We start from the raw sequence: 26,613 nt of genomic DNA, 5'->3' as shown, positions 1-26,613 counted from the left end.
ACACATAAACACTTGGATTCAAAACTTCAAACGTTTCAATTCCAACCAACCAATGGAAACAGAGGGTAGGATTAATACACAAATAGATATACAATACAATCCTTATTCCTACTACATGTTAACTTAGTATGTGGTTGTTTCTTGTTTAATTATTGTTATTGTTTCAATATTATTACACACAGGGCTTATTATTTATACAATGCCATTAACAAGCACAACACAGTATGCGGTGTGAATACATCCACATTATTCATACATCCCTTTCTCTTTAAACAAACAAGTGCAGCCTGGGCTGGCACATGTGTGTGTGCCATTCGAGTTAATGCTGTGAGGCAGGAATTCGCAGCGTCACCTGATGGGATGGATCAAAAAATAAAGCGCGGTGAGTCTCATGGCTTTCCGCTCAGTGATGCGGGAGCGCGTAGAACCCCTTACCGTTCTTTAAGAATGCACAGAACGATTTTGGCTTGAGGCGGCACGGTGGACGACTGGTTAGAGCGTCAGCCTCACAGTTCTGAGGACCTGAGTTCAATCCCCGGCCCCGCTTGTGTGGAGTTTGCATGTTCTCCCTGTGCCTGCGTGGGTTTTCTCTGGGCACTCCGGTTTCCTCCCACATCCCAAAAACATGCATTAATTGGAGACTCTAAATTGCCCGTAGGTGTGACTGTGAGTGCGAATGGTTGTTTGTTTCTATGTGCCCTGCGATTGGCTGGCAACCAGTTCAGGGTGTACCCCGCCTCCTGCCCGATGACAGCTGGGATAGGCTCCAGCACGCCCGCGACCCTAGTGAGGAGAAGCGGCTCAGAAAATGGATGGATGGATGGAGTTTTGCCTGAAAAAGTCAATGAACTCCGCCCTCCCCGGATGCTCCATTGTGCAAAGCATGGAAGTTGCCATGGTAACGCAGCTTCAACGATGCAGCTTCATAATATTCCTCTGCTGCCCTCTAGAGGCCTCCGAGACCGGAACCATAGCCACATGATGTTCTGGTTACTGCACGGAATTGTGTGGTCACACATCATTGCAAACTGCACTCAATTGTTAAAGTATTCCATCCGTGTTAGCTACATCGAAAAAAAATGTCATTGTTATCGTCAAATCAGTGTAATTTTGTACGCACCTCCTCAAGATGTGCAGGTGTACCCAATATTTTTTCCGTCGCTCTAAAAGTGGAGATCAGTGCTACTAATGCAAACCGTTAAATTTAAGCTCCATAACAACCTTATTTAATTTATTTACCTGCTGTAAGTAAATCAATTATTTTTTAGGCTGTATAGACGCACGTGTAAATGCATACAGAAAGTAAACCACACAGCCTCCTGCCATTGGGCAGTTATCGAAAGAGAGGCCTGTGATTGGTCCATGCGTGCGTCTTCATGTAACCCTTCCGACTTGAAACACGGTTGAGCAGATAATTGGTGAACACCAGAAGTGAAACATCACGATGCGTTATCATTGGCCAGTCACCAAAATGCAGGTCTCTGATTGGCCCTTTGGAGAGTCTCTTCGTAAGCATTCTGGCTGGAAACACGGACTGCTCGGACGCTGGAAACACTGCAGTCGTCTTCATTCTAGCAAACGTCGTCATAACCTGCTCGATTTCACCCGTCATTTGGATTCGAGCGCTTTACGAGAAGGCTTCGGTGAGGTGCATATCCGGGCCTTCATCGTGGTTGTTCAATGATAAGGTCAAATATTTCACGTAGTCTTGCTTGGCGTAGCCGGTAGGTCGCTAGCAAGTTGGCTCGCCAATTCACCGATGTTCTGTGCGATTTCTTGTGTTTTAACAATATGCAAACATTTCGCTTTTGACTTTGATTTCTGAATACTTTGATTGTCGATACATTTTTTTTTTTTTTTTGGCTCTTATCTTGATGAGCGTGAATTCAAGAATTGTTTGTTCCATTCCTTTCATAAATGTTGTTCGAGCTAGTTAGGCTTGCAATAACCTTTACAAACATGATGAAAAGCTCTATTGCTGTGATTCGTGTTGTTGTTAAGGGCATATTTCACCAATTTCCCCCCCACCCCCTTTTTTCCCCCCTTCCCCTCATCCAATAGTCATGTCTTTCCATCAAGACCGCGGGGGTCCCAGGCGAGGAATGCCGCCCGGCCAAAACTACAGAGCCGCCAACCTGAGGCCCCCGCCAGCTCAGCCCGCGGTACCCTCGTACCACTACGACCCTCAAGCTCCCGCCGTGCCTGGTTACCATGGGAACAGCAGCGGCTACATGCCCCCGCACCCCGACTTCATGTCGTACCCACCGCCGGCGCCTCCCCCGACGCCGGGCTCTCTTCACCCGTGCCCCGTGCGTCCGCCCTTCGCCAAGCCGCCTGTGCAGGGCTTCCCTGACCCGCCGCCTAGCTTTCCGCCTCCCCCCTTGCCAGGGACTCCCATGACCGGCTCACAGATGCCGCAAAATGCCTACCACCCGTACATGATGCCGCCCGTGCCCCCGCCGCCCTTGCCGCACCCGCCCGTGCCTCCCCCCGTGCCCACCCAGTCCGTGCCTTACCCTCCTCCGTACCACATGGGCTACCCCCATCCTCCGCACCCGCCCTTCCCTCCCCCTGTCTTCAGCCCGGGATACGCCCAAAACCCCGGCTCGTTCAAACCCGAGCAGAGTTTCCACCACAGGGGGCAGTACGAGCACGAGAAGCCCGGCGATGGCGGCCGGCGCTCCCCCGAGCGAGGATATCGCCATGATGACCACCGGAAGAGGGGCTACGCCGGCCATGTGGACAGGCGCCGCGTGGACGTTCCCGGAGGGCGCAAGGACCGCGACAGGAGCCCGGACAGGCACGGCAGGAGCGAGGGCGCGAGGTACAGGTCCGAGTATGACAGAGGACGCTCACCCGGCGGTGCACGTCGAAGCCGCGATCGCAGCAGGTAAACTTCACGAAAGGCTGAAACGTTCGGCAAGCATCCCGTTGGATAAAAAATGGGTTTGAGCAGGATTTGTTTTTAAAAAGTTTCGCCCATGATTAACCATAAAATATATATTTAAAAAAAAAAATAAATTTTTAATGATATCATTGAGGGTTCTTGCTAGAATTAATTGGAACAACCTTGGAAGTATACATAAGTAAATCCACATTGGTGTATGAAAGACTAACCCTCGCTTAAAGTTCATCAGTTTCTAAATTTTTTGTTGTTTTTGTGCATATAGGGAGCGCTATCGACACCGAGAGACTCGAAGGTCCCCGTCACCTGACCGACACCGAAAGAGGCCTCGCAGGTATGACCTGCTGGGCTTGTCTAATTTTGGTTTTGTTAGGGCTGTCAGTTGATCAATTTGATTAATCACAGACCCCGAATATATACGTAATGCCACATTTTGCTTAAAGATGTATTTTCAAATTTTTGGTGCTGTTGTTCAGCGAATTACCTTTTGTTTTTATCGAAACAAAACATACTACTACTTCTTTACGTCTCTGTTGTCACATTTCAAATCTATGTAAATGTGACGTTTGGGGCATTTAATTTCTCATATTAGACCTGTTGTCACTTTCAACATCTCTGTCGTCACGTTAGACCTCTCCGTCACATTTTTCTGTCTCTGTTGTCGCATTTGATGTCTATCGTCACATTTAGCATCTCCGTCTTCACATTTGATGTATCTGCCCTCACTTTTTTGTCATTGTCCTCCCACCCCCCCATCCGAAGTCGCTCGAGCAGCAGAGACAGGAAGCGCAGTCGCTGGGAGGAGGAGCGGGACCGCCAGTCCGAGTGCTCGTCGGCTCCGAGCCGAGACCGCGGCTACTCCTCCGGCCGGAGCAGAGATTCAGAGGATTGCGTCAGCGGCGCCGAGCGAGAGCGGGGCGAGGACGAGAAAGACGACGGCGACCTGCTGAAGCCCGCCTGGATCCGCTGCACCCACGCTGAGAACTTCTACTCCAACGACCCCATGGATCAAGTGGTATTCACGCTAAGTATTAGCATTCCATTCGGTCATCATTTCGACGTTTCTTTTAGTGTGTGAGGAAATTCTCGTTATAGTTACAGTGAACCCCTGGCCGTTGAAGCTGTAATTGGTGTCAAGAAAGTATGTTGAAGTGATAACATTGCGACTGTTAAAAGATGTTTGTATCTCGGGGAGGAGCTAAAAGTTGTTAGTAAAAGTTAGAGTTGCAGAGTCTTTACTTGGATGTGTGTTTTTGCTGTGCCGATTCTACAATACATTTCAAAACCAAATCCGTAAGCCATTTATTTGAAGGGTAATGCTGTAAAATGAGTTTTGAGTCATATTCGAGTGTTTTGGAATCATAGTTTGTGGTATATTTACGGTGTAAACTATCAATATAAGCAATTTATTTAGGCCTAGTGTTAAATACTCTCCTTTTTTAAGTATTCGCAGCAAGTGTCTGTCCCTATGGGGTTCACAGTATACACTTTTTATTTTTGTATTTTTTTTCCCCCCTCCTGCAGGGAGATTCAACCGTCGTCGGCACGAGTAAACTGCGAGCCCTCTACGAGCGCTTCGAGGAGGAGCTGGGAAAGAGGCAGACGAGAGCCAAGGAGTCTCGACCCAAGTGGGAACCGCCGAAGACCAAACTGGACGAGGATCCCGGTGCGGATATAGAATAGAATCGTGATTTCCCCAGCCACAAACGTGCTGCCGGAAATGATGTAATTTCACAAAATTTGCCTGAAAAAAACTATTATATATTTACTACAATGAATCCACCTGTTCATCTATCTATGCCAGTGATGTATAGTGACAGGCAGTACGATTAATTGCTGTTCAACTAAATGGCGGAAGCCATATTTAATCTTTTAATTCGTGAGTAAATTGAGGTGAGATCATCATTATTTCTGAAGACAATGACTTCCCCCAAAAAAAAAAAAAAAAAAAAAAGTCGCTGATGCACTTTCAGCTGTTGATTGACTTTTGGCTTAATGACACTTCATAAAGCCAGTTTATTTCTTTACATTCTCCAAAGTATGTCCCTTGGCTCGATAAAGGTTGAGAACCACCGAAATCGATGCGGAACGCTTTCATGTTTCAAATGTTGTTTGTTTTCTTGGCAAAATCTGAACATGAGCTTGTGTGCTTTTAGGCAACAGCAGCAGCGAGTCGGAGTGCGAGTCGGACGGGGAGGGAAGCTCTTGCTCCAGCAGCTCGGACTCGGAGTTGTTTGACGTCATTGCCGAGATCAAGAGGAAGAAAGCGCACCCGGATCGACTTCACGAGGAGCTGTGGTACAACGACCCGGGACAGGTCCGCTTCCCCTCGATTCTATAACCTTGTTGTGACGATAATGGTGTTAAAGTGATGCATCGGTGTGTCTGATCTGTATTAACGTTTTCTTCGCTTCCAGATGAACGACGGTCCTCTGTGCAAGTGCAGCGCCAAGGCCCGACGCACCGGCATCCGCCACAGTATCTACCCAGGGGAGGAGGTGCGACGAGCATTTTTTTCCCCCTCATCCCGCCATCTTTGGTGTGGCTGATTTCTTTCTTGTGGTCGTGTGGTGTGCGGGCTTCTTCTCGTGGTACACAAAGACTCTCTGAATTAAATGTTCAAACTGTGCATTATGTTACAGTGGCTTCAACAGTTCAGTTACATTTACATTTCCTGCCTTCCATCTTCGGTCAACTCTTAACTTTTTGTATTTTGTGTTTTCCAGTCTGTCAAATTGTGTCGCGGGATGAACAACAACGCCGGGAAGTTGTTCCACTATCGGATAACTGTGTCTCCTCCTACCAACTTCTTGGTATTAACTTCATCTTAAACGTCAAGACATTTGCCATCCCAAGTATTTAAACATTAAGAGTTGTGTCATATTTGTTGCAATAGTTGTTTTGGTGTCCTTGTCCCGTGCTTGTGTCCCAGACAGACCGTCCCACAGTGATCGAGTACGACGACCACGAGTATCTTTTCGAGGGCTTCTCCGTCTTCTCCCACACTCCTCTCACCAGTGTAAGCGCACCCGTCCCCATGGCAACGTAGACTTTCATGTGAAACTTCCTACATGTGCGTCAATGTTGTGGAAATGCTTGAATTTTAAACGGCTTACATTTTGCACGAAGTGATTTCATTCCTAACGCTTTCTGACAGATTATTTTGGATGGGAAATAGTTGTGTAATAAAAGCCCCTTTGCTCTTCCAGAACATAATTTAGTTGGTTTCATCGCTTGTAAAGCAAACTAATCATTGAGAGTATTTTATTCATTTAAATGAGTGATATTCTACAGCTGTAATGCCCTGAACAAGCGTTAAGTTGTTTTTGTATTTCAATGATGGGAATTAGGTTGTCCTATCGCTGTGTGGAGTGAATTTAGAGGCAGCCTTCACTATTTATTGGCACTTTAATCTATCGACGTGTCCTCCTTAAAGTCCCGCCCTGTGACTGAGTTTGTTCAGTCTGTGGTAAAGTTAATTAGCTGTCAGTCAAAACGGGCACTCAATACATTTGTCATGTAAAAGAGCAGCAAAGTTTCCCATTCAGACAGCTCCTCTCAACGCTAACGCCAGCCAAGTTTTTTTTTTGTACGTTTAAATGATCCGTTGACTGCACGCGAGGGACCCAGCCCTCCTGCGAGTATTTGACACCTGCCTAAAAAGGTTTATAATTGCCAATATTAATAGTGCTAACTGTAAATGTATTACAAATTGTCATCCCAAAACACTTAATGATGATTTCAAACTTATCTTCCAACATTACCTTTCAAAAATAAATGTCTTGCATGCGATTTGATTACGGAAAAAATCAACCCGACGCGCGCGTGCGAATGCGGCGACAACGCTCTTGTAATCTTCAGTCGACACTTCACTTCAACATAGTTCCTTGGCCCCGAGATGACGCAAGATGGCGCCGAAGTCCTGTTAAGTACAGTGTTCCCATGCAGGTTCACTATTCGTGAAATGTAGCTACTCACAGATTATCCTCTTTATTTGCCAAAAAAGCCACGCCAAATATACAAATATTGCTTTGGCGCCATCTTGTTTTGCGTACCAAGCGAGGGGAGGAGCTTCATTTAGTCAGGCCATACTCCTGCTTTTTAGTGCTTTATCGCCATCTTGTTTAAACCTTTTTTTTTTTTTGGAGGGGGGGTGGGGTTGTTGTCTATTACTCACGGATTTTTGCTATTCGTGGCAGGGCTCGGTGTTTATACCCAGAAAATAACGAAGGAACAGTACTTTTACTTTTGTATTAGAGAGAGCTTTATCTTACAACTTTGGAAAGCGCACAAAAACAGTGAATTAATTGAGTTTTTCAGTACATAACGGACTGAATATATGAATTCGTGAATAGAATCTGTTAAAATGTTAATTCAAATTAGTTTTTTTTCATTTCTCATTAGTTCGTTGGTTAATTTATTGTTAAAAGGTGTAATTACATTTATTCTAAAAAAAAATGAGTGAATCATGTTATCATGAAAATAAACTAATGTGATTTATTTTTTTAAATCACATTTAATAATGTTATTGCACATAAAAGTAAGTAAAATAAGCATTTTTACATATATAACAAATGTCAAGCAATTAGTTATTTCGCATAAATGAATAATTAAATAATACAATTAAGCATCTGAATGAATGGGTATTGTATTACTCGATAAACCATTTTACATACCGAACGACCTGGCCCATGTGTCCCGTTTTAAAAACCGAATCTTGCCCTTGAGACCAAAGGTTTGCACACCCCTGCTGTACAATCATTTCATGGAAACATTTATAATTTACTACCAATTAGAATAACAAACCCTTTGGTCAGTATGTCTTTTTGCACTTTTAAAAGCTCTGTTGAACACCAATGAGGTCATCTAGTGGAACTAGTTGTCGGCAAAGTTTACAACCTGGCATGTTTTACTGCTAATTTGCATATGAAACCTCTGGGTCAATATTTCTCGCAGGAGAAGCGTCCCGAGCATTAGCCGCGATTTGAACTGGATCATTTAAAGCCTTCCGCCTTTAAAAGCCGGGGGTAAACGCTTCGTGGCGTCGCGGGGATTAAAAGCCTCGGAGCGCTGCGATATTCACCCCGCTGCGAGTTAGCGCTGTGGATGTGTCTCGCAGGTTAATCTCACAAAGTGCCCCCGCTCGGACAACAAAGAAGGTGTAACGGGAGGGGGGATCGGGGGGTTTAGGTGGGGGGCAGGCTTATCTGTTTAGCGTTATTTGAGTTGTTTAAATGTCGAGCGCGAGCGTAGACGTACACGGCGTCGTTGCCCCGCGGTCGCGCACGGCGCTTTGCCAAAGTCGGGCTTTTAACGAGTTCCCTCGCAAAGCCGTCACCTCGGCCTAGCGCGGCGCTAATGAGTCGGCGCGTCCTTTCTTCACGGCCTCTTCTCCTCCTTTCATCATCCCAGATTCCATTGTGCCGGGTGATCCGCTTCAACATAGATTACACCATCCACTTCATAGAGGAGATGGCACCCGAGGTCAGTGCAAGCTCTTTTTATCTCACCGCTCCTTTCTCACCCCCTTTTTTTTTTTTTTTTTTTTTGTTTTTATCTGGAACGCCTGAGCCGCTGAGCCACGCGTCTCTCCCTCACACCTCAGTGCCTCCTGAGCCGAGGTGCTAATCCTTTTAGAAGAGGCGAGGGGGACGATGGCGTCGATAAGGTGGCTTACGCGATAAAGTCGGAAAGTCGGATTCGCTTGCATAATGGCGGTCTTCATTGTGTGCCACCGCCTCCGCCGAGCGCTCACGCTCGTCTCTCTTCTGCAGAACTACTGCGTCCGAGGCCTGGAGCTGTTCGCCTCCTACCTCTTCCAGGACATTCTGGAGCTGTACGACTGGAACCTCGCAGGTAGCTCGCATTCGAGGCTGAAGAACATAATGTTGCTCCGCACTTTCCCGTTGCGGCTCGGACTTATGTTCAGCAGCCACCTAGGGCTGGACGATATCACCTTAAAGTCAAATCTGTTGACGTTTAAGTCAAATCTGGTGCAAAATGTTTGTTTTGGAAGCACATACCTTGGCCTAAACTTTCTACTTTAACAATTAGAATGAAACACTTCTTTGCCAATTTTCAATGCAATTGACTCTGTGATGTCTTCCATCGGTCATCTTTCTTGGCAAACACAAAATAATGTGAACACGATTCTGCTGGTGATGTTTGTTTCTTAGCGGGAAATATTTGTCGTTTGTCATTGAAAAGTAGTTCCTGGGGGGGGTGGGCGTCCGAAAAGTCGCAAAATATATAGTGACCGAATAAGCTGGCAACACTGACTGTGCTTTTGTAAACTGCCCCCAAAAAGCTATTCAAAAAAGAAATCATCCAAATTCTAATTAATCGGTATAATCAATTAATCGTCCAGCCCTAAAACCACATCAGATTGTGTAAAAAGTCCACCGACTGACCATCAAAACTTAAATTCCTTCTTTATGAAGCTCGTTAAATGGCCTATTTGTAATCAAGCATTTTTTTTGCAATGCCATTCCAGGGCCAGATTGGGAGAATAATGCCGGCGGATCCCAGCGCTTCCACTTTATGCCTCGTTTTGTTCGGTTCCTACCCGGTGAGTCGTGAATATCACCTCGTCGTCTTACTCTGGTGGTCAGCATGGTCTTGTTGTCCACTTTTCTAAAGGAGAGGGAAGCGCAGTTGTTTTTCCATCCATCCATGTGCTTACCACCAGGTCACCAGGCTGCCCAGCAGCCCAGTTGATTTTTAAGCAAAACTGACTCCATTCCTGGAAAGAGCGTAGTACCTCTTTCGCCCGCTAGATGGCGCAGCTGCACTGCCGCACATACTTCTCCCCACTGGCCGGTTGTTATGGCAGCGGAACCACCTACCTGCCTTCCATCAATAAACAATTTCTATCTCCCTGCCTCCCCCCATTTAGCTGGCCTCTCACACGTATATGCCTCCTCTTACAAAGAGCACAAAACTGCTCCAATGCAGTGTTTGTCTGTGTGCGTTTACAGTGAGAGTGGGTGGACATGAATTTATATTGGTGTCCTAATGCATTTCCAGTAGCCAGTGCCCAGTGTGCGTGTCCACGTGCAAACACAGTTACATGGAGGTCAATCATTGTTGCATGAGTGTCTATTAAGCCCACTGCACTTGACCCATGACCTCAACGCTTTTCATTGAACCATTCCCTTGCAGTTTGATTGATCTTATTGTGCTTGTGTGTGTGGAGGTGGGACTCTTTTTCTTTTCTTTCAAATACATCAATACTTGCTTTCAATTCGGCTCACATTTATGGTTTTGAATTCGTTTTAAACATTTTGTTCAATGTTAACCATTAAAGATTTTTTTGGGTGCTATTTATTCTGGATTATTGTGCTAACATGATAACTTCCCTCTTGTGGAACTAAACCGCAAAATTGGTACACAGAGTTGGTACAATTTCAAAACGGCCATGGAACGTGCAACATGTTGTTTTTATACCGTGACATAGTTTATCAGACAGCCTATTTGTTTTCACTTACCTGACAGTTTAAAATGTTACTTAAAACGCTGGTATACAGAATACGTTACAATACGGCGTTGACTGTATTGTTAGCCCTGTTGTATTGTTAAACCTGTGACTGATTATTTCCATAATTTCCTATGAGAGCTTTTGTTTTGAAATGCGACTCAGGCGGAGGTTGGGATGGGATTGTGTTGAACACGAGAGGTTCCTCTATATGTTGACACGCACACACAAACACACACACAGTGGAGATAAAAAGCCTACACAACCCCAAAAAATGTCAGAAAAAGCCTACAAGAACAGCGGATCCGCCTTATAATTAGGGATGTTGCTGTGTTCAGAATTAACCAATCACATTTAAAGTCATGTTGAATTGAGGTCAGCACACACATGGCACCATTTAAAGTGGCTAGGTATGACCCGGTATCAAGGTCAGCTGTTCTAGTAGACATTTTCTGACTTTGTTTCTACTGACTTTCTAGTGGAAACCTGAAGGTTTTGTGCCAACACTGACGATTCTTTGGAACTGCTCAAGTGGGTGTGCACACTTGTCCAGCCATATTATATTCTGTGGCACCTTTTTGTGTGAAGATAAAAAAAGCTTTGCGTCTTTTCCGCTTGTACCTCCAAATTGCTTGCGAGGTGTTTCAATTTGAGCTAATAGTTGTTTCTGCAGATGGTGGCAAGGAGGTGCTGTCCATGCACCAGGTGCTGCTCTACCTCCTGCGCAGCAGCAAGTCACTGGTCCCCGAGGAGGAGATCGCCGACATGCTGCAGTGGGAGGAGCTGGAGTGGCAGAAGTATGCGGAAGAGTGCAAGGGCATGATCGTCACCAACCCAGGCTCGGTGAGCGAGGGCTTTTTTTTTTTTTTTTTTTTTCCTCTCCATTCCTCTCCATAGGACGGCCGTCCAAGGGCGTCCACAACCTGGTGTGCCGTTTGTCCCGGCACGCTCACCTAATATCCCAAGGGCGTTGGTCGTCACTATCCTCGTGCAGCGCTCGGCGCCCCCACCTCGCCCCCACGTTAATGTCACCGTGACGCTAGCTCACCTCTGTGTCGGAGCAGCCTTTGAGGGGCCGTACAGTAATTGCGTCCAGGTGAAGGTGATGCGCTGTCATGGCCGGCTAAAGTGCTGCATACCAACGACCTTTGTCGAACGTGACTTATTGAGTCTGCTCCTCCCCGAGGCGGCTCTGAATCGTCGCTGTCAGGGTCGTCGGTGGGAGGGGAGGGGTTCAACATCAAATCGGCCCGGAACACTACCCATCGCAGTCGATTAAAAGAAGACGTCACTTCTACTTCATCATTCTTCTATTTATCACAGTTCCCAGGGTAATGTCCATCTATTTTCTCGTTAGGGGTACGAGGGACCTCGAGTGCTATCCCAGTTGACTTGTGGTGAGCGAAGTGGGGTACAACCCTGAACTGATCACCAGTCAGTGGTAGGGCCCATACAGTATTAAGAAACAAGCATTCAGACCGAGGGACAATTTAGGACCACGGCTGAGCAAAACATGATGATTTTTATTAATGCAACGGTGTCGTCAGATACAAGTGTAATTCGTCCCAAGTCCACACTCGTAACTTCAAGCATTCGTATCACAAATCATGTCTGTTTAGATTGTCAGTCATCCAGGTCACGGTAATCCGCCAAAATTGAATCAAGGCAACTGGGTTGTTCTTGTTGAAGACATTTCACCTTTAGTCCAAAAGGCTCTAAAGGTTCTAAAATTTTAGCTGTGGAGTCTCCTTATTTATGCTTCGGTGGGTGTTTTCCGGCGGCACGGTGTCCGACTGGTTAGAGCGCCTGCCTCAGAGTTCTGAGAACCAGGGTTCAATCCCCGGCCTCGCCTGTGTGGAGTTTGCATGTTCTCCCCGTGCCTGTGTGGGTTTTCTCCAGGCACTCCGGTTTCCTCCCACATCCCAAAAACATGCATGAATTGGAGACTCTACATTGCCCGTAGGTGTGACTGTGAGTGCGAATGGTTGTTTGTTTCTATGTGCCCTGCGATTGGCTGGCAACCAGTTCAGGGTGTACCCCGCCTCCTGCCCGATGATAGCTGGGGTAGGCTCCAGCACACGTTCCTCTTGAGATGCAAATGAACCACTGATTCTGGACCCAGAGAGGCGAAACAACCGCTTCACATCGAATGGCCAGCTTCTTCGGGTTCAGAATTTATTTATATTTTTTTCGTCATGACAGTTTGGACTTGACACCACAGAAACGTTTCTGCTGTTCACCGGAGCTTCCAGTGTCCAATTTTTGGAGTGTAACCTGCCACTGACCCAGAAAGTTCCATCAGAGCGGCAAGCCATTAGATCATAAATTATCTACTGATGCTATATTTATGTCCAAGCAGAAGTATTGGGACACATCCCACGTGCATGAAGTGAGGGAAATGTGTCATTTGCCAGAAGAGATTTGCTTTGGCGTGTGTCTTGGAATTTTTTTCTTTTCTTTTCATGGTTAACTCATATTGGACTGGATGATGTCACTATTTCTGTTGTTTTTTTCCCATCCTGAAAGGTTTTTTATTCAACACCTAATGAAAAAATGTTGGTTTAATGAAAGTAAATTATGCGTAAAAACAGGCAGCTATTGAACTAATTATCGATAGGATAACAAAATATTTAACAGGGCCACACCTCACATCCTGATTATTAAGTCCACACACAAATCCAATACCTTTAGTCCATATGTTGTATTTTCTCTTCAGTTCTCAATATTACTCATTTGTTGTTGTTGTTCGATAAATGATTTCATTCACAACATTGATACAAAAGATGTTAATTCATGAAATAATCACAAAATTCTTCGGACACTGTTGCAATCATGGGCTTACTGCGAGTATAGATCAGCATATTTGCTTCCTCAATATTAGTGCACACTCATTAGATAGACGTGTCCTCTGCTGTGTTTGCTCAAGGTCTCACAGGGGGATGGGGGGGCAGCTAATGACTGCATTGGCTGTCAATCAAAGGCTAGTGATTATTAGCAGCATTAGCAGCGTGGACGTGCAAGGGCACCGCGTTCGACGAATTATCCCTAACAGCAGCTGAACAGCAGGCTAAACCAAAGACCGCTGCTCACCTTTAGCGCGTGTAGTCTGTAAGTCAGCAACATGCAAGTCATACAGTAAATAAGTCTCAAGTCACGAGGCAAAAATCACGCAAGTCAAGTCGAGTTCCTGCGAAATTTCAAACAAGTAGAGTCTGTTAAGCAAGGCAAAAGTTAAGTCATACAATTTTGCTCAATGACGACACACATTTGCATATCAACTCAATCACTGCCAGCTGTTTTAAAAGTAGAATTCCCTGTATTACCAGCCGTTTTAGAATATTTTGACTGGCATTTTTGGACAGTTGTCCATGGCAGCGACTGACTTAACAACTTTGCACTCAGTACCTGTACTTAGGTAGCTGTAGTAACATTCACAATTCTCGTTTTTGTGTGGTGTGAAGGCGGCCAATGTTAAGGTGAGCGACAGGTCTCGGGCCATCTGCTGGCGAGCCCATCACGCCGTGCGTTGTGGCCACCTCGCCTGATCTCGTTCGTCAAAGGTGTGACGGGCTACCCGAGGACGCTAGTTGCTCCCACTTACGAGCGTCTGCGGTCCCGCACGCCGCTGCCGTCCCGTGCGGCGGATGATTGAACGACGGCTCTCGGTCGCCGAGCTTATTTACACTCCTAACACGCTCCCCTAACCCCCTCTTTCGTGTTAACGCTCCCCAGAAACCGAGCTCGGTGCGGATCGACCAGCTGGACCGGGAGCAGTTCAACCTAGACGTCATCACCTTCCCCATCATCGTTCATTTCGGGATACGGCCCGCCCAGCTCAGCTACGCCGGAGACCCTCAGTAAGATCTGTTGTTGCTTGGTACCTGCCAAGTGGCCGTTTAACTTGACTGATGAATGCAGATGTGAATATCACAAATTTGCCTCCTTTGTTTTGCTTGTTTATGGTGTTCAGTACAAAGCGGTCCTCGGTTTATGACAGGTCTGACGTTCAATGTTTTAAAGTTACAAATGGCGTGTAATGGTGTGCCCGTACTTATTACTGTTTTTCCATCAAAGTTTTGTATTTGTGGCCTCGAAGGCTTTCTCATACAGATACTTTTTTTTTAATGGCATTTCCATAAAATGATGTGCAATACTGTATACTAGCTAGCAGGAATATCTGGTCACGCGGCATAATAAGGCACCCTCGGGTATTGACGACTTTGTTTGTCATTTAATTATTTTGTATTTATGACCTAGAAATGTTTTTCATACACAATTTTTCTGTAATTACGATTTCACTACTCCGCTAGTTGTATTTATTGACAGACGTTCCGACTTGCATCCAAGTTGGGGTTATGTCACTGATGTAGGAATGGAACTCCATCATAAACCTACGACACCTTGATAAAGAAGAGACTAATGGGTGTAATCCCCTCCCAAAAAAACAAAACAAAAAAAATACCACAAAAAGGCTGTGGTGTGAAATGTTCCTCCTCCAGACTTAAACCCAGCAAAGCATGTATTTTACCTGCTAAAGAGGAGACAGACAATTGGAAACAACCTCACACTTCTAGTGCATTTAAAAAAAAATCAATTTCGGGTAATGTTGGGAGAGGAGTTTAAGATTAAATTTACAAATTGTCTACCAAATTGAACCCACCTCTACTGCTTTATGTAAACGGGTCTCAAGGTAATTCTTGAAGTAATTCAGGATCATTATTTAATGGAATCTGAGAAACAATTTGGGCGGACCCAACATAAATGTCATCCAGCTCGTTTTAGCTTTTTTCCTGCCTTGTTCTCGCTCCTCCATATTCACCGGCGGTCTCCCTGGACGCTGAGCACGGGCCCCCTCTGCGCAGCACGCCGCCACCAGGAGGTGGAGAGTTTGCGCAAGGCAAAGCGCGGGCAGACTGATAGATTAGAAAAGGGAATAGATGGCGGCAAGGACGAGCGGTGTGACATTTTCACATGCGTCGTCACGGGTGCCGGGCTCCTCCATCTGGTGGTTCCGCCACAGGAGCTTGCGCGGTGTATTTCCCGCACGTAGTGATGCCGTGCACGCGACGCAGGGCCCGCAGGTGGGAATAGTGTACTGTGCTGCTGCATAATTAACAAAAGCGATGTTGAAGATCATCAGAGCTGCTGTCCCTGAGGACTTCTGATGCAAAAAAGGTGTGCGAGAGTCAATGTCTTGGCTTTTAAAGGAGACATTTATTTTTCACACTTTAAAACTATTCCCAGTTTTCCTTATCCTTTTGTCAAAATACCCCAAATAATCGAATCAAGAATTATAGACCTATAATGAGAGAATATTTCTTGCGATGGCAAAAATTGGCTTGTCTAAGGGGCGGAGCTTTCTCATGCAGCGCACTAGCTCTAATGCCGCCCCACATACTGCTTGGCCAATGGCGAGTCCAGCTTTTGTTGGAATGACAAGCAGTGGGCTCCATCGCTGTATTTGGCGGTCTCCTTTTCCTGCTTGCTTCTGCTAGCGGAAACAGAACCCGCGTTGGTCAACACACAACATTTTGTGGCGCAATCATGGACACATCGCCAAACACAAATGCCCAACCTCCTTCACCCTGCAAACAACTTCCCGGAGCAATCATGTAAGTGTCGTTCATATGAATCTAACACTCTTAGCTCACTTAAAGCGAGCGCCTATTGAGATTCAATTACATTATTGCTTGTGAAGGTTAAATTTCAGGGCGCATGTCGACAAACAATGGATTGGTTGCCAGCCAATGTCAGGGTTCATATAGATAAACAATAGACTGATCGCCAGTTAATGCTGGGGCACATATGGAAAAATAATAGATTGGTTGCCAATCAATGTCAGGGCACTTATAGACAAAGTATGGACTGGTAGTCTTGAATGTTAATGATGCTAATTGGTATGGTCTTAGAATCTGGGAGGAAAAACCCACGCAAACCACTGTTTGAACATGCATACTTCACACAGGAAGGTTGGAGCCAAAATTCAAATCCCAAACCTCAGAACTGTGAGGCAGACATGCTAACCACTAACGATCACAATATCTCCTCCGCATTGACCGGACAGGAGGTCTATTAGTCAGGACTAATGTGGGCTCCCTCTGCCCGACTCACCCAGTGTCCTCACCACTCACCGCCTGCCCACTGAGCGCTTTCATCCCTCACAGGCCCTGCCGCCATGTCAAACGGCTCCAAGCGGCACACGGCAACAAATTTCTGGACAGGCTGGGACGTCATTAGTGGCGTCGGCGCACCGCTAATGATCTGTGTCGCCGGGGAGCGCGTCGCTGTCGATCGCGGTGGCAGCGTGGCCACGGACGCAGCGTGTTCCTATACTGAAGACGCCCTGCTGTGTTCTCACCCTCACTGGACCCTCAAGCTCCTGTGTGGCCTTTGCTGAAGCCACATGTCAAAGGCCAGGGGATAATGTGAAGGAGGAGGCGGCCTCGTGGGAGCATTAACATTTAACGTGAACATTTCCGGCTTTTGACGTAACGACGCTTAGAATTGCGATGGCGGCCTCGGTCTGTTGGTGTGATTGAAGACAAGACCGTCCCTACTGATCATACAGGAGATTGGGGGATATCTTATTGTGATTAACAATAGTCCAAAACAATTGAATTATATCCATCCACTTTCGATGGTGCTTGTCCTCAAAGGTGAGCAGGTGAGCTCGAGTCCCATGCCAGTTGACTTTGGGCAAGAGAAGCCGGTACACCATGGACTGGTTGCCAGCCAATGGCAGGCCATATATAGACAAACAAGCATTCATACTCAAAATGTTCCAGTCCCCTCTTCTGATCGCTGATATTTTGACCTCCGTGTGTCACTAAACACAAACAAGTTCATTAGGAAAGCACCTGATAACAAATAACCCCTCAGAATAATAACGTTGGAGGCGTGCAGCGGAAGAGTTAGCATATGCTAATGAAAGCCGGGAGAGGCGAGCATGTCGCAGAGCGCTCTCGTCGGCTCTCCGGAAAAGGTCACAGGCGCAGACTGGGGACGTGTGGGCCTCGCAGGCTGGATATTCTTCCCCTCTACGTCTCCTTTTTCGCTCAGGATGCTTCCGTGCGGAGGCGGCGAGCCGATAATCGCCGCCGTAAAGCCGTCTCATTCCCTCGCCTCGGTCTCTAATGAAGTCCCCGGTATTAAAGCTGTATAATTCTTCTATTCTGCAGCAGCCCCATCCCCTCCCCCCTCACTCACTCGCTATATATCTCTGCGTTCGTCTCTCGCCCTTTCACTCTGTCCGATCGGCCAAGCCGCACCACCTTAACTCGCCACCCCACCAATCATAATTGAATAATTCTGGCTAAATGAGGAGAAAGTCTGCTGAATGGGAGCAGAACGGTCACACTCAGTGCATCAATCAGAAGGCCTGATTGAAAATGTGGGGGCAGGAGGTTTCGGGGGAGGGCCTCCACGGTGGCGACATGTCACCTTGCCGATAACACCCGGCCCTCTTTTCACATGCAAATGAGAGCAAAGACAATGGAAAATGAAAGTGAGGTGCAGGAAAAAGTCCAAGGCAGGTGAACTCTGCTCGGAGTTCGAGCAGCGGACACACGGACCTCGGACGTTTGCCGCCCTGAAACAAAAGCAGCTAATGGAGCCATGTCTGCAGGCTACTCTCCAATTAAGTTGAATATCAGGCAGGCAGCAGATGAAATATTGATGTGTTGTTGCAGAGTTGGAGTTGGAATCCTTTTAGCCTCCCCCCCTTTCCTCATTGCCAGATACCAAAAGCTGTGGAAGAGCTACGTGAAACTGCGCCACCTGCTGGCCAACAGCCCCAAGGTTAAGCAACTTGATAAGCAGAAGCTGACGCAGAGGGAGGTGAGTTCACACCAAAAAACATGCAATGTTGGTTGTGTCGAATTTCCTTAAGCATCTCAAGAGTTAACATTTACATCGAGACTGCACTCAACAAAAAATGTAATAAGATCCTACGCGACCATAACAAGACAATCTACTCTGATGAGATGTGACAGAGGGAGAAAGAAATGTCTGAACTTGTTAAATGGATGAAAATCCTTTCTATGGCTATAATGGAAATACATGGAAAATCCTGTTAAAATGTTAAATTACAATAATCAGATCACTATGAAATTTGGTTTGATTCCTACCCCACACACACACACGCTCACGCACAGGCATTTTTGATGGACCAGGTAAAGAGTGACAATGTATTTTGAAACAACGCAGAGGATGAAATATTCATGACTGATTAGGTAACAATTACAAATCCAATCCACATGAATGAAGACCTCCACAAGAGTACTAACCGTAGACTCCTGCGAATACCAAAAAGGTTTTGGGAGAAACAGAGTGCGTTTCTGGCCAGTGGATGAGTATAATAATCATCTCCGGTCCTGTAGGTGGCAGTAATGCACAATGACAACAGATGGAGAATACTTTTTAGTGTCACCTACTTTTGTTAATTATGATACAATACCATTTGGCATCAATAAAATATCTACCTACCTACCTATGTACCTAATTTATGTACTATACAATATGGTATTATAAACTGGATGTGGTGATTATTCTGCATAAACATGATGACTCACACCGAGACTCTGTGTGCCACTATCAAGAATGTTGAAGGAAAATCCAAAATATTATAGTGAGCCCCCACCAATTTGTGGTTTGCTATTCACAAACTTAACAAGATGGTGCCATTTCCATGGCTTAAAAGGAAAGTAATTATTGGCCTTTTGTTGAAGTGATCCATCTAGACTGTTTTGTATTTCAGCCAAGTTTAACCTGAGTTGTTAGTAGAATTTACGGAGAGTCTTTGCTCCATGTACTTACGCGGCCCCCCCCCCCCCCCAAAAAATAATTCTCTAATCCATTTATTTTTAAGGGTAATCTTGTTAACATCATAAGTAACACCAGTGCTGGTTTTGACGAAGGAACAAATAAAGTAGTTTGCTCTTTGTAGACATTTCTAAATGACACTGGCTCATTTCCACTCTCATTTACATGTGACGAGCCTGGCGCACTCAAGCGCATCTCGTAAATATCTCTCGTCTCTTTTCAATTAATTGTTGCTGCTCTTTTTTTTTTCTTCTTCATTCTCATTCAGCGCGTGCGGCTCCACTAAGTGCTTCGTTCCCGCTCATCCTTTTGAGTTGCGTTTTGAGCCGCGGCCTCAAGTGCGAAGGTCAGAGCGACGCTTTGTTCGGTGCAAGTGATATGCACAGACTTCATCTCCGCCCTGTTACCTCCCTCCTCCTCCTTAAACCCTCGGAGACTCGTTGTTACACCTCAGCGGCGCATTCACATCCTGCTTGACACACTCACAACAAATAAGGAGCGAGAAGTTGGGCTCAATTAGTTGCTTTCCCAGGTAGCTTTCTGGCCAACGGGGGCCTGAATGTCCTGCTGTCAAACTGCAGCAATTACACACATGCACGCTCACAAATACACATGCGCTGCTAGGGAGAGTGCTGTGTCTTCGCCTGCTCTGTCAGGACTCATTACCTCCCCCAAGGAGGCTATTTTCTGTCCAGTGTGTTTCTATGTACAATATGTATTGTGTGTGGATATACGTCAGCATGTTACGCAAGAAGTAGCTCACAGATTTCCATACAGTTTTGGGAAGAACCCATTAACCTTTGGTGACGCATTCTCCAAACTTCCCAAGAGATGATGTTCATCCGTTCTTCCCCTGCTTTTGTTTGCCCATTTGTGATCAATTTGTAATGCACATTACCGCCATCGTCAGGACTGGAGTGACCATTACCCGCTCCAGTTAGAATTCAATCTTTTACTAGCAGCATAAGTTTGAAAGCAGCTTTTTTCACGATCTGCTCATTCATTAAGTATTCCAATAGCCGCTGAGCTGCAGTCAGGAAATATTGGCCGTTTTGTCTTTGTGTTTGAGTAGTGCTTATTTGTGTTATTCATGTTTTTGCCCAGAATTCCTTACATAGCTAGACAACTACCTATTTTACATGCCATACTTATGTCATTTGGCAATATAAACTGAGTGGCAGTGTAGCTTACAGTACTCTACATCCAAATCAATTGATGACTATCTTTATTATTCATAAACGTAATGTCAGAAAACGCACACTGTCTGACTTAATTGTGTTTAGTATTCAACCAATTACAAATGCATGCGATTAGTGGGTCACAAAAAGTGTCTTGCAGCCTTGTGAACAGGAAGTGGGCATTTTTATCTTCTGCTAATTGTCTCTCAATGCTTATTTGAATAAGTATCATGACCGCAGTGAGCACTGTCAATGCAGTCGTGAGGCATCTCGCAGCTTATTTTTTCCAGTTTTTTATTTTTTTAATGTGCGCTGTGTGTTGTTTCATGTGTTCTGTGACTATAAACACAGTCGTAGGGAATTTGTGTCACTTGATATGTAGATGAAAATAGAATTTGGCATCTACAGTAATACATTTTGCCGTAAAAAAAATGTCGTAGGTGTATTTAAAAATCACCTGCATGACTGCTTTCTCTTGCAGCCTTAAAATAATAAATGAGTGCTTATGACCTTCCCCCTGACCATGCAGCACAAACATTTCCATGTCATTTGCAGCGTTGCAGCTGTGCACTGAGTGTACATCGCGTGTGTGAGCGCGCGTGCTTGTGGAGTGGGCGAGCGTGTTCACTTTGATGCAGAGTTCAAAGTCGGTTGGCATTATTTATTCATGCCTTTGTTGTTCTTATTTCCTTTGCGAGGCAAGAATTCTTGGCATTCCATTTGAGGCGGCTCACCGGGAGTTGATTGCGTCTCGGCTGTATGTAACGCAAACACATATGCTGACATGCGATACGTGTATAATGACTTGTGTATTTTCCCATGGGCTGGCACAGAGGTCCTAATACCCGACCTGTGAATCCGACCGCCTACGCCAGTAGTTCTCGAACCTTTTACACCAAGTACCACCATAATGACCAACATTAAAACACAGGGCACTATTATGCCTAAGTATCAAAAATGAGGTGGTTTTATTTCTAAAAAGTATATTTTCTATCATTGTTTGCCACTGGAACAGTATGCACAGTTTGAACAGTAACACTGTTCTGAAATATAGGACAATAAAAACTGTACAGTACAAAAGTTAAATATAACTAAACGGTACTGAACAAATGTACTGTACTGGATTTAAAAAATTTTTAAAAATGAATGCCATTGTAACAGTATGAGTTTGAGTGTGGGGTGGAGGGTGGTGGTCGCCTCAATTTGAAAAGCCTGTGACAGACCAAGCTGACCAATGGCCAGGCCTCAATTAGCTGGAATCACAAGTGGGAATGCCATCACTGTTCCCCGCTGCATGTGTCATGTGTCTCGCACGTGACATCTGTTAGCACAGCGGGAATGAAAAAGGGTGAGGCCGCATGGGAATAGGGGGGGGGGGGGGGGGGGGGGTTGTTTGTGTGTCTGTGTTCTAAGGATGGGTGCTGTCCCCGCCGGCTTTGCTGCCATTGATCAATAATTGACCGGCTGCTTGTTTGGCAGGAAGCTCTTCAGAAGATCCGTCAGAAGAACACCATGCGCCGGGAGGTGACAGTGGAGCTCAGCAGCCAGGGATTCTGGAAGACCGGCATCCGCTCCGACGTCTGTCAGGTAACACGGACACATGCAAGCAGCTCGCATTTACACAAATAGAGTGTGTGTCTGCCAATTGCATAAATGTCTACCTTAACAAGTACAAACATAAAACGCTCATGTAAAAATATCTAAATAACAATGTATTATTGCAAAAAAAGCAGTATATGAACTCACTAGTCTCACTGCTCATGTCGGTTGTCGCTTGCTTGAAATTATGCAAGACTTAGTGGCAGTGAGACAAGATGACACGGGCGGGTGGGCTGGGGTTCACCGCTCAGCCACATCGGAAACGCTTGTGATGTTGCCACGTGTTGCGTCATGACCCCACTCAATATGCGCGTGGCCGACGCGGGCTCCCCGCTGAGCCTGTGCAAGCTTGCCCCTTCATTAAGGCCCGGCCATGCCTCGCGCATCGACACTTTGCTCATACACAACTTGACTCCGTTTGGCCAGACCACTTAAGTCCATGCCGCACTCACATTGCCTCTCATCTCTGTATGATGGCTTCAAGGCAGACACTTAATCACCGGTCCTGAACTATTCCCTTGACCTAACTAGCAATTTGGAAATGGAAGAAACTGTTTTTTCACAATTTTGCATTCGATAGCAGAAAATAAATACAGAAAACTCAACAAATTATAGTAGACTGAACCACCGCTGTTTGCAGAGGAGAGGGACTGCTGTTCCTCTAGTCGTGACACTTTGTTATTCTTTTGTTCAAAATGGTCTCGTTTACTTGGTATCGCAGCCTCTTTAGGCAGCAACCTGAAATGTATGGAACCCTCTTCTGGCTTCATTGTGCCTCAATTGAGAGAAGACGACACAACTGCGCTCGGTGTTAGTTTGATCATATATCACACACAATTCATAATGGTCAGAAATTGATTACGCATAGCCGTCTCTAAGACCCGAAACGGGTCTGCAGTGCTCAAAACGACACAGGAATTTGCGTGTGAAATGCCACGGAGTCGTCTGCTTTTATTTTTGACGATTCGTTCCCTCGTTGCTTTTGTGCCCCAATTGTTCTGCCCGTCAACTGTAATGAAATAATTGGCAGCCGGCTGGCATGCGGTCTTTTGCGAGCGCGCATGCATCGCCTACAGCCGCTCCTCACGTTTGGAGAGGCATGACAGAAAGGTTCTAGTCTCATAAGCCAGACCTCTCTTGCAGCAAGGTCTAGCAAAGAGGATCCAATCCATAATTGCCACCCAATTATATTTGCTTCAAGCTGGACTGCTGCGACTAATTGGTTCATGAATAATTTCAGGCGCTACACTCTGCACCGCGCGTCGCACTGCCGAGAGATAGCGGCAGATCTCGAGCCCAAACTTTTTTCCTTTTTATAAAACAAAAAAAAAAAAAAAGCAATTCAGAGTAAAATGGGCCCGCCTGTGATTGACATCGCTCGACGCCACCAAGGTTGTTTCACTTGAAAGGTGCTTCCAAGGACTGGCCTTCAGAGATGGGGAATATTCACCGTGATTCACTGCTGTTGTTCTCCGCCTGCTGCGTCCTTCATGGCGCGCATGCCAAGGCTATCTTGCACCCACTGAAATTTGAAGGAAAGGAAGCTTGTTTAGTTTGCTGAAAAAGAGGCAAAGAATTGTGGCTACTTATTCAACCCTTGACTCACAAGCGTCCACGTATCCGCGTTTTAGAGCAACAAAACATGTCTCTTGCAGAGAAATCTTTTTTTGAGCTATATGTGGGCGTCAAATAAAACCATAACTGTATTCTTCTGTCTGGATTTACACTGCATGTGCTGTAAGTGACAATGAGATTTTTTGCTCAAGTGGCACGATTTGAGTATGAGTCATGAGCATACCAGATATGCATATAAATCTAATAGACGTATCAGATATCTGCCAATGTGACTGCTGTGTAAATACACAGATGGGTTATTCCCCCGAATATACCGATCTGCTGATGTATACATGCAAATCTCAACTACAGCCAAAGCATAGACAAATATGAACTAAATGTGTTGCATTAGAGGTGCTTGTTAGACACGGAAAAGGAAAATGAAGTAATCTGGATGTAAATGCTGTCAAAAAATAGAATATGAATAATAAAAAAATCCCGCCTCTGACAGTTTTTTTTTTTAATCTTTGTCACATGACACATTTGATTCCATTTGATTGTTCAGGTGTACATAATGAAGTGCCCATTGAGAGTACTTAATCAGATATTGTATGTCTTTAAAGTTTTTAAATAACAAAAATCAATGCAACACTTCAAGGGTGGCCATCTGCCTGCCTGCATCCTGCGGCACTTTGTATATGTGTGACTTTGTACAGAGGATTAAAAAAAACCGCAACGTGTTGCCTCCGTAAATGGGAGAAACCAACGTTGCAGGAAACCGTTGTGGCACCGTTGCGATTGGAAGTGAAAGAAGCCATCTATGTCAAACTGGAAAGAGTCACGACATCTGACATCTTTCCCAAAGAGAGTCTCGTTCCACGCGAGAAGTGGCCACTAACGAGCCGTCTTGCCACCAGACGGGTGAACAACCTGTGGTAGTGCAAAAAAAATAAAAAATTGTCATACATCAGCAAACCAAGAACAACAACAACAGCCCTCATGTGACCACACCGAGGGGACACCCCCACCACAAATTCTTACCACTATCATCAATTGTGACCACCAAATTCTGAGCTCTGGGGGTGGTGATTATTATTATTATATAATAATGACGATTATTTTTTTTCTTCAAAAAAATCTAAATTATTCCATATATCGTGAGAATGCGTGGTGGTGTTGTAAGCACATCTAAATGGACCTACTAGTCACAAACCTCCTACGGGTTTGTGACTAAGATGGTTTGGTTGGGTTGCCTTTGAGTAATTCAGCTCTACAGTGCGCTATTCATTTCACCATCAAAAGAGCACGTCTGCAGCGATAATTAATTCATTAGCCATTAATTAGCCAGTCCCTCAATGGTCATCTAAACTATTTGTGAAGTTCCATCATGTCTTATCTTTGAATCAACTTACAAATAAATGACAGCCGGCCTTCCATCTCTTGTGGAAGCAATTTACCTCGTGTAACTTCTTTTTGACTGACACTTCACACGTTCAACTACAGCGGTAAAGAAGACGGTTGGTCAAATGACGGAAGGTTTTGTTCACTCGTGGTGCCATTGCCGCCGGAAGTACGTGATGTCAGGGTGAAAAGGTCTGTTGGAGGACATCACACTTACAATTCAGAAGTGAAGAAGCCTTTTGGATTAAGGGCGAAGCGTCCAGTTGCCTCCATTCAACTTTGCAAATTACCATGACTTGGATGACTGACTATCTACACAGACATGGTGCAACAAGCCGTTGCAGTAAGTCGGCCATCAGACAAGTTCGGCAGCCCATCGCTGCTTTGTTAATTGGCTCTTTAACGATGTCAGAGAAGTGTGTTACCCGTGCGGCCAGCCCGTGACGGCCCCCGGGTTTCCTTGTCAACACCTCTTGGTGCCACCGATGTCGCGTTGCCCCGTAGCGCTAATTAAAACACGGCCGCTCGGCTACTCTCTCACGTGTGGGCTCGGGGTTAATGTTCTGAAAACCGCCTTTGCCATCTTGTGTCTCGCGGCCGACTCGCCGTGAACCGCCGCTAATGACGGAGCCTCTTGGCCAACCACCGGCTGCTTCCCCCGCCGCTGCTATTCTCAGTGTCTTTTCTGCAGAGGGCTGTCAGTGTTTGTGTGAAAGGTAAGTGTGTCAACACTGCGAAATGGGGTTCGATTCCACCGCCCTGCCCCAAAGTGAATTTTCCCTCCTGTCCGTCATTCCCTCCCACGCTGCCGCCATCGGATTTGTGATTATTTCATCTATGTGTTGCCTAGCTCCACTTAATAAATAATGAGTGTCTGATTGATTTCTGTTGCTATCAGCTCTCAGCCTTTGCTTCTGACAATCTCTTCATCACACATTCCCCTCCAACATGCTCCCGTCACTCCTCTTTCATATCGGACACGATCCCCACTCAGGTTCCCCCCTCCTGTGCCGCCTCCTTGAGAATTCTCTTTGTGCTCCCACAGCACGCCATGATGCTGCCCGTCCTCACCCATCACATCCGCTACCACCAGTGCCTCATGCACCTGGACAAGCTGATTGGCTACGTCTTCAAGGAGCGCTGCCTCTTGCAGGTAAGGCGCACGCCGCTCTCTTCACAAGCTAAGGCTTGTCGATTACATCTGGACTGATAAGCGTCAATTGAGATGTTGCACAAGCTCACAGAGTTGTCAAATCCAGGACCACCGCACACAGAGCGACGCGGCCCAACCAGACTGTTACGAAGTTTGTGGTTTTCGGCAACTAATTGGCTACAACTACAAAAGTACAAATATTCTCACTCTCTTTTTATTGACGCTCCTTTCCTCTCTCTATGGCAATCCATTTTCTCCTTGACAATTGCGCCATGTTTTAGTCGTTCAATAAAAAAAATAATACTGTACAGTGTAATGTATGCGAAGCCTCAAAACCCGATTTTCAGTTTTTCCGTTGCATAGTGTCGGTATATGTGTGGTGCTCGATCACTTTAATTTTTCACGATGGTCTAGTAGCGTTCGGCCGCGTTGCGCGGCTGGCCTTAGTTGTCAAAAGCAACAACAAGGTAGGAATCATTCCGTTAATATTAATTAATAGTTTTGTGGTGGGAAAAGTCAAATCTAATTC

General features: G+C 45.7%; 1 protein-coding gene across 3 annotated transcripts in view; it reads left to right on the top strand.

Annotated features, from left to right (window-relative positions):
• The first annotated feature begins 1,506 nt into the window (after nucleotides 1-1,506).
• The window catches only part of drosha (drosha ribonuclease III), an 88,061-nt gene continuing 62,954 nt past the window's right edge, over nucleotides 1,507-26,613 (top strand). Inside the window, exons 1-17 of one of the 3 annotated variants that reach the window (XM_061757596.1) lie at nucleotides 1,507-1,648; nucleotides 2,062-2,890; nucleotides 3,171-3,239; nucleotides 3,668-3,920; nucleotides 4,430-4,571; nucleotides 5,062-5,222; nucleotides 5,323-5,403; nucleotides 5,632-5,718; nucleotides 5,838-5,924; nucleotides 8,318-8,389; nucleotides 8,680-8,761; nucleotides 9,399-9,473; nucleotides 11,053-11,222; nucleotides 14,112-14,236; nucleotides 18,116-18,215; nucleotides 21,857-21,964; nucleotides 25,977-26,084. In XM_061757596.1, the coding sequence (XP_061613580.1) occupies nucleotides 2,064-2,890; nucleotides 3,171-3,239; nucleotides 3,668-3,920; nucleotides 4,430-4,571; nucleotides 5,062-5,222; nucleotides 5,323-5,403; nucleotides 5,632-5,718; nucleotides 5,838-5,924; nucleotides 8,318-8,389; nucleotides 8,680-8,761; nucleotides 9,399-9,473; nucleotides 11,053-11,222; nucleotides 14,112-14,236; nucleotides 18,116-18,215; nucleotides 21,857-21,964; nucleotides 25,977-26,084 (2,547 nt within the window). In that variant the 5' untranslated portion in view covers nucleotides 1,507-1,648; nucleotides 2,062-2,063. Of the gene's footprint in view, nucleotides 1,725-2,061; nucleotides 2,891-3,170; nucleotides 3,240-3,667; nucleotides 3,921-4,429; nucleotides 4,572-5,061; nucleotides 5,223-5,322; nucleotides 5,404-5,631; nucleotides 5,719-5,837; nucleotides 5,925-8,317; nucleotides 8,390-8,679; nucleotides 8,762-9,398; nucleotides 9,474-11,052; nucleotides 11,223-14,111; nucleotides 14,237-18,115; nucleotides 18,216-21,856; nucleotides 21,965-25,976; nucleotides 26,085-26,613 lie in introns of all 3 variants that reach the window. The other 2 variants (XM_061757593.1, XM_061757595.1) reach the window with 2 other exon arrangements.

This window comes from Phyllopteryx taeniolatus, chromosome 20 (assembly GCF_024500385.1).
Source record: "Phyllopteryx taeniolatus isolate TA_2022b chromosome 20, UOR_Ptae_1.2, whole genome shotgun sequence".
NCBI classification, from domain to species: domain Eukaryota; kingdom Metazoa; phylum Chordata; class Actinopteri; order Syngnathiformes; family Syngnathidae; genus Phyllopteryx; species Phyllopteryx taeniolatus.
Note: the sequence above shows the minus strand (reverse complement) of the source record. Positions and strands in the feature narration are given on the sequence as shown.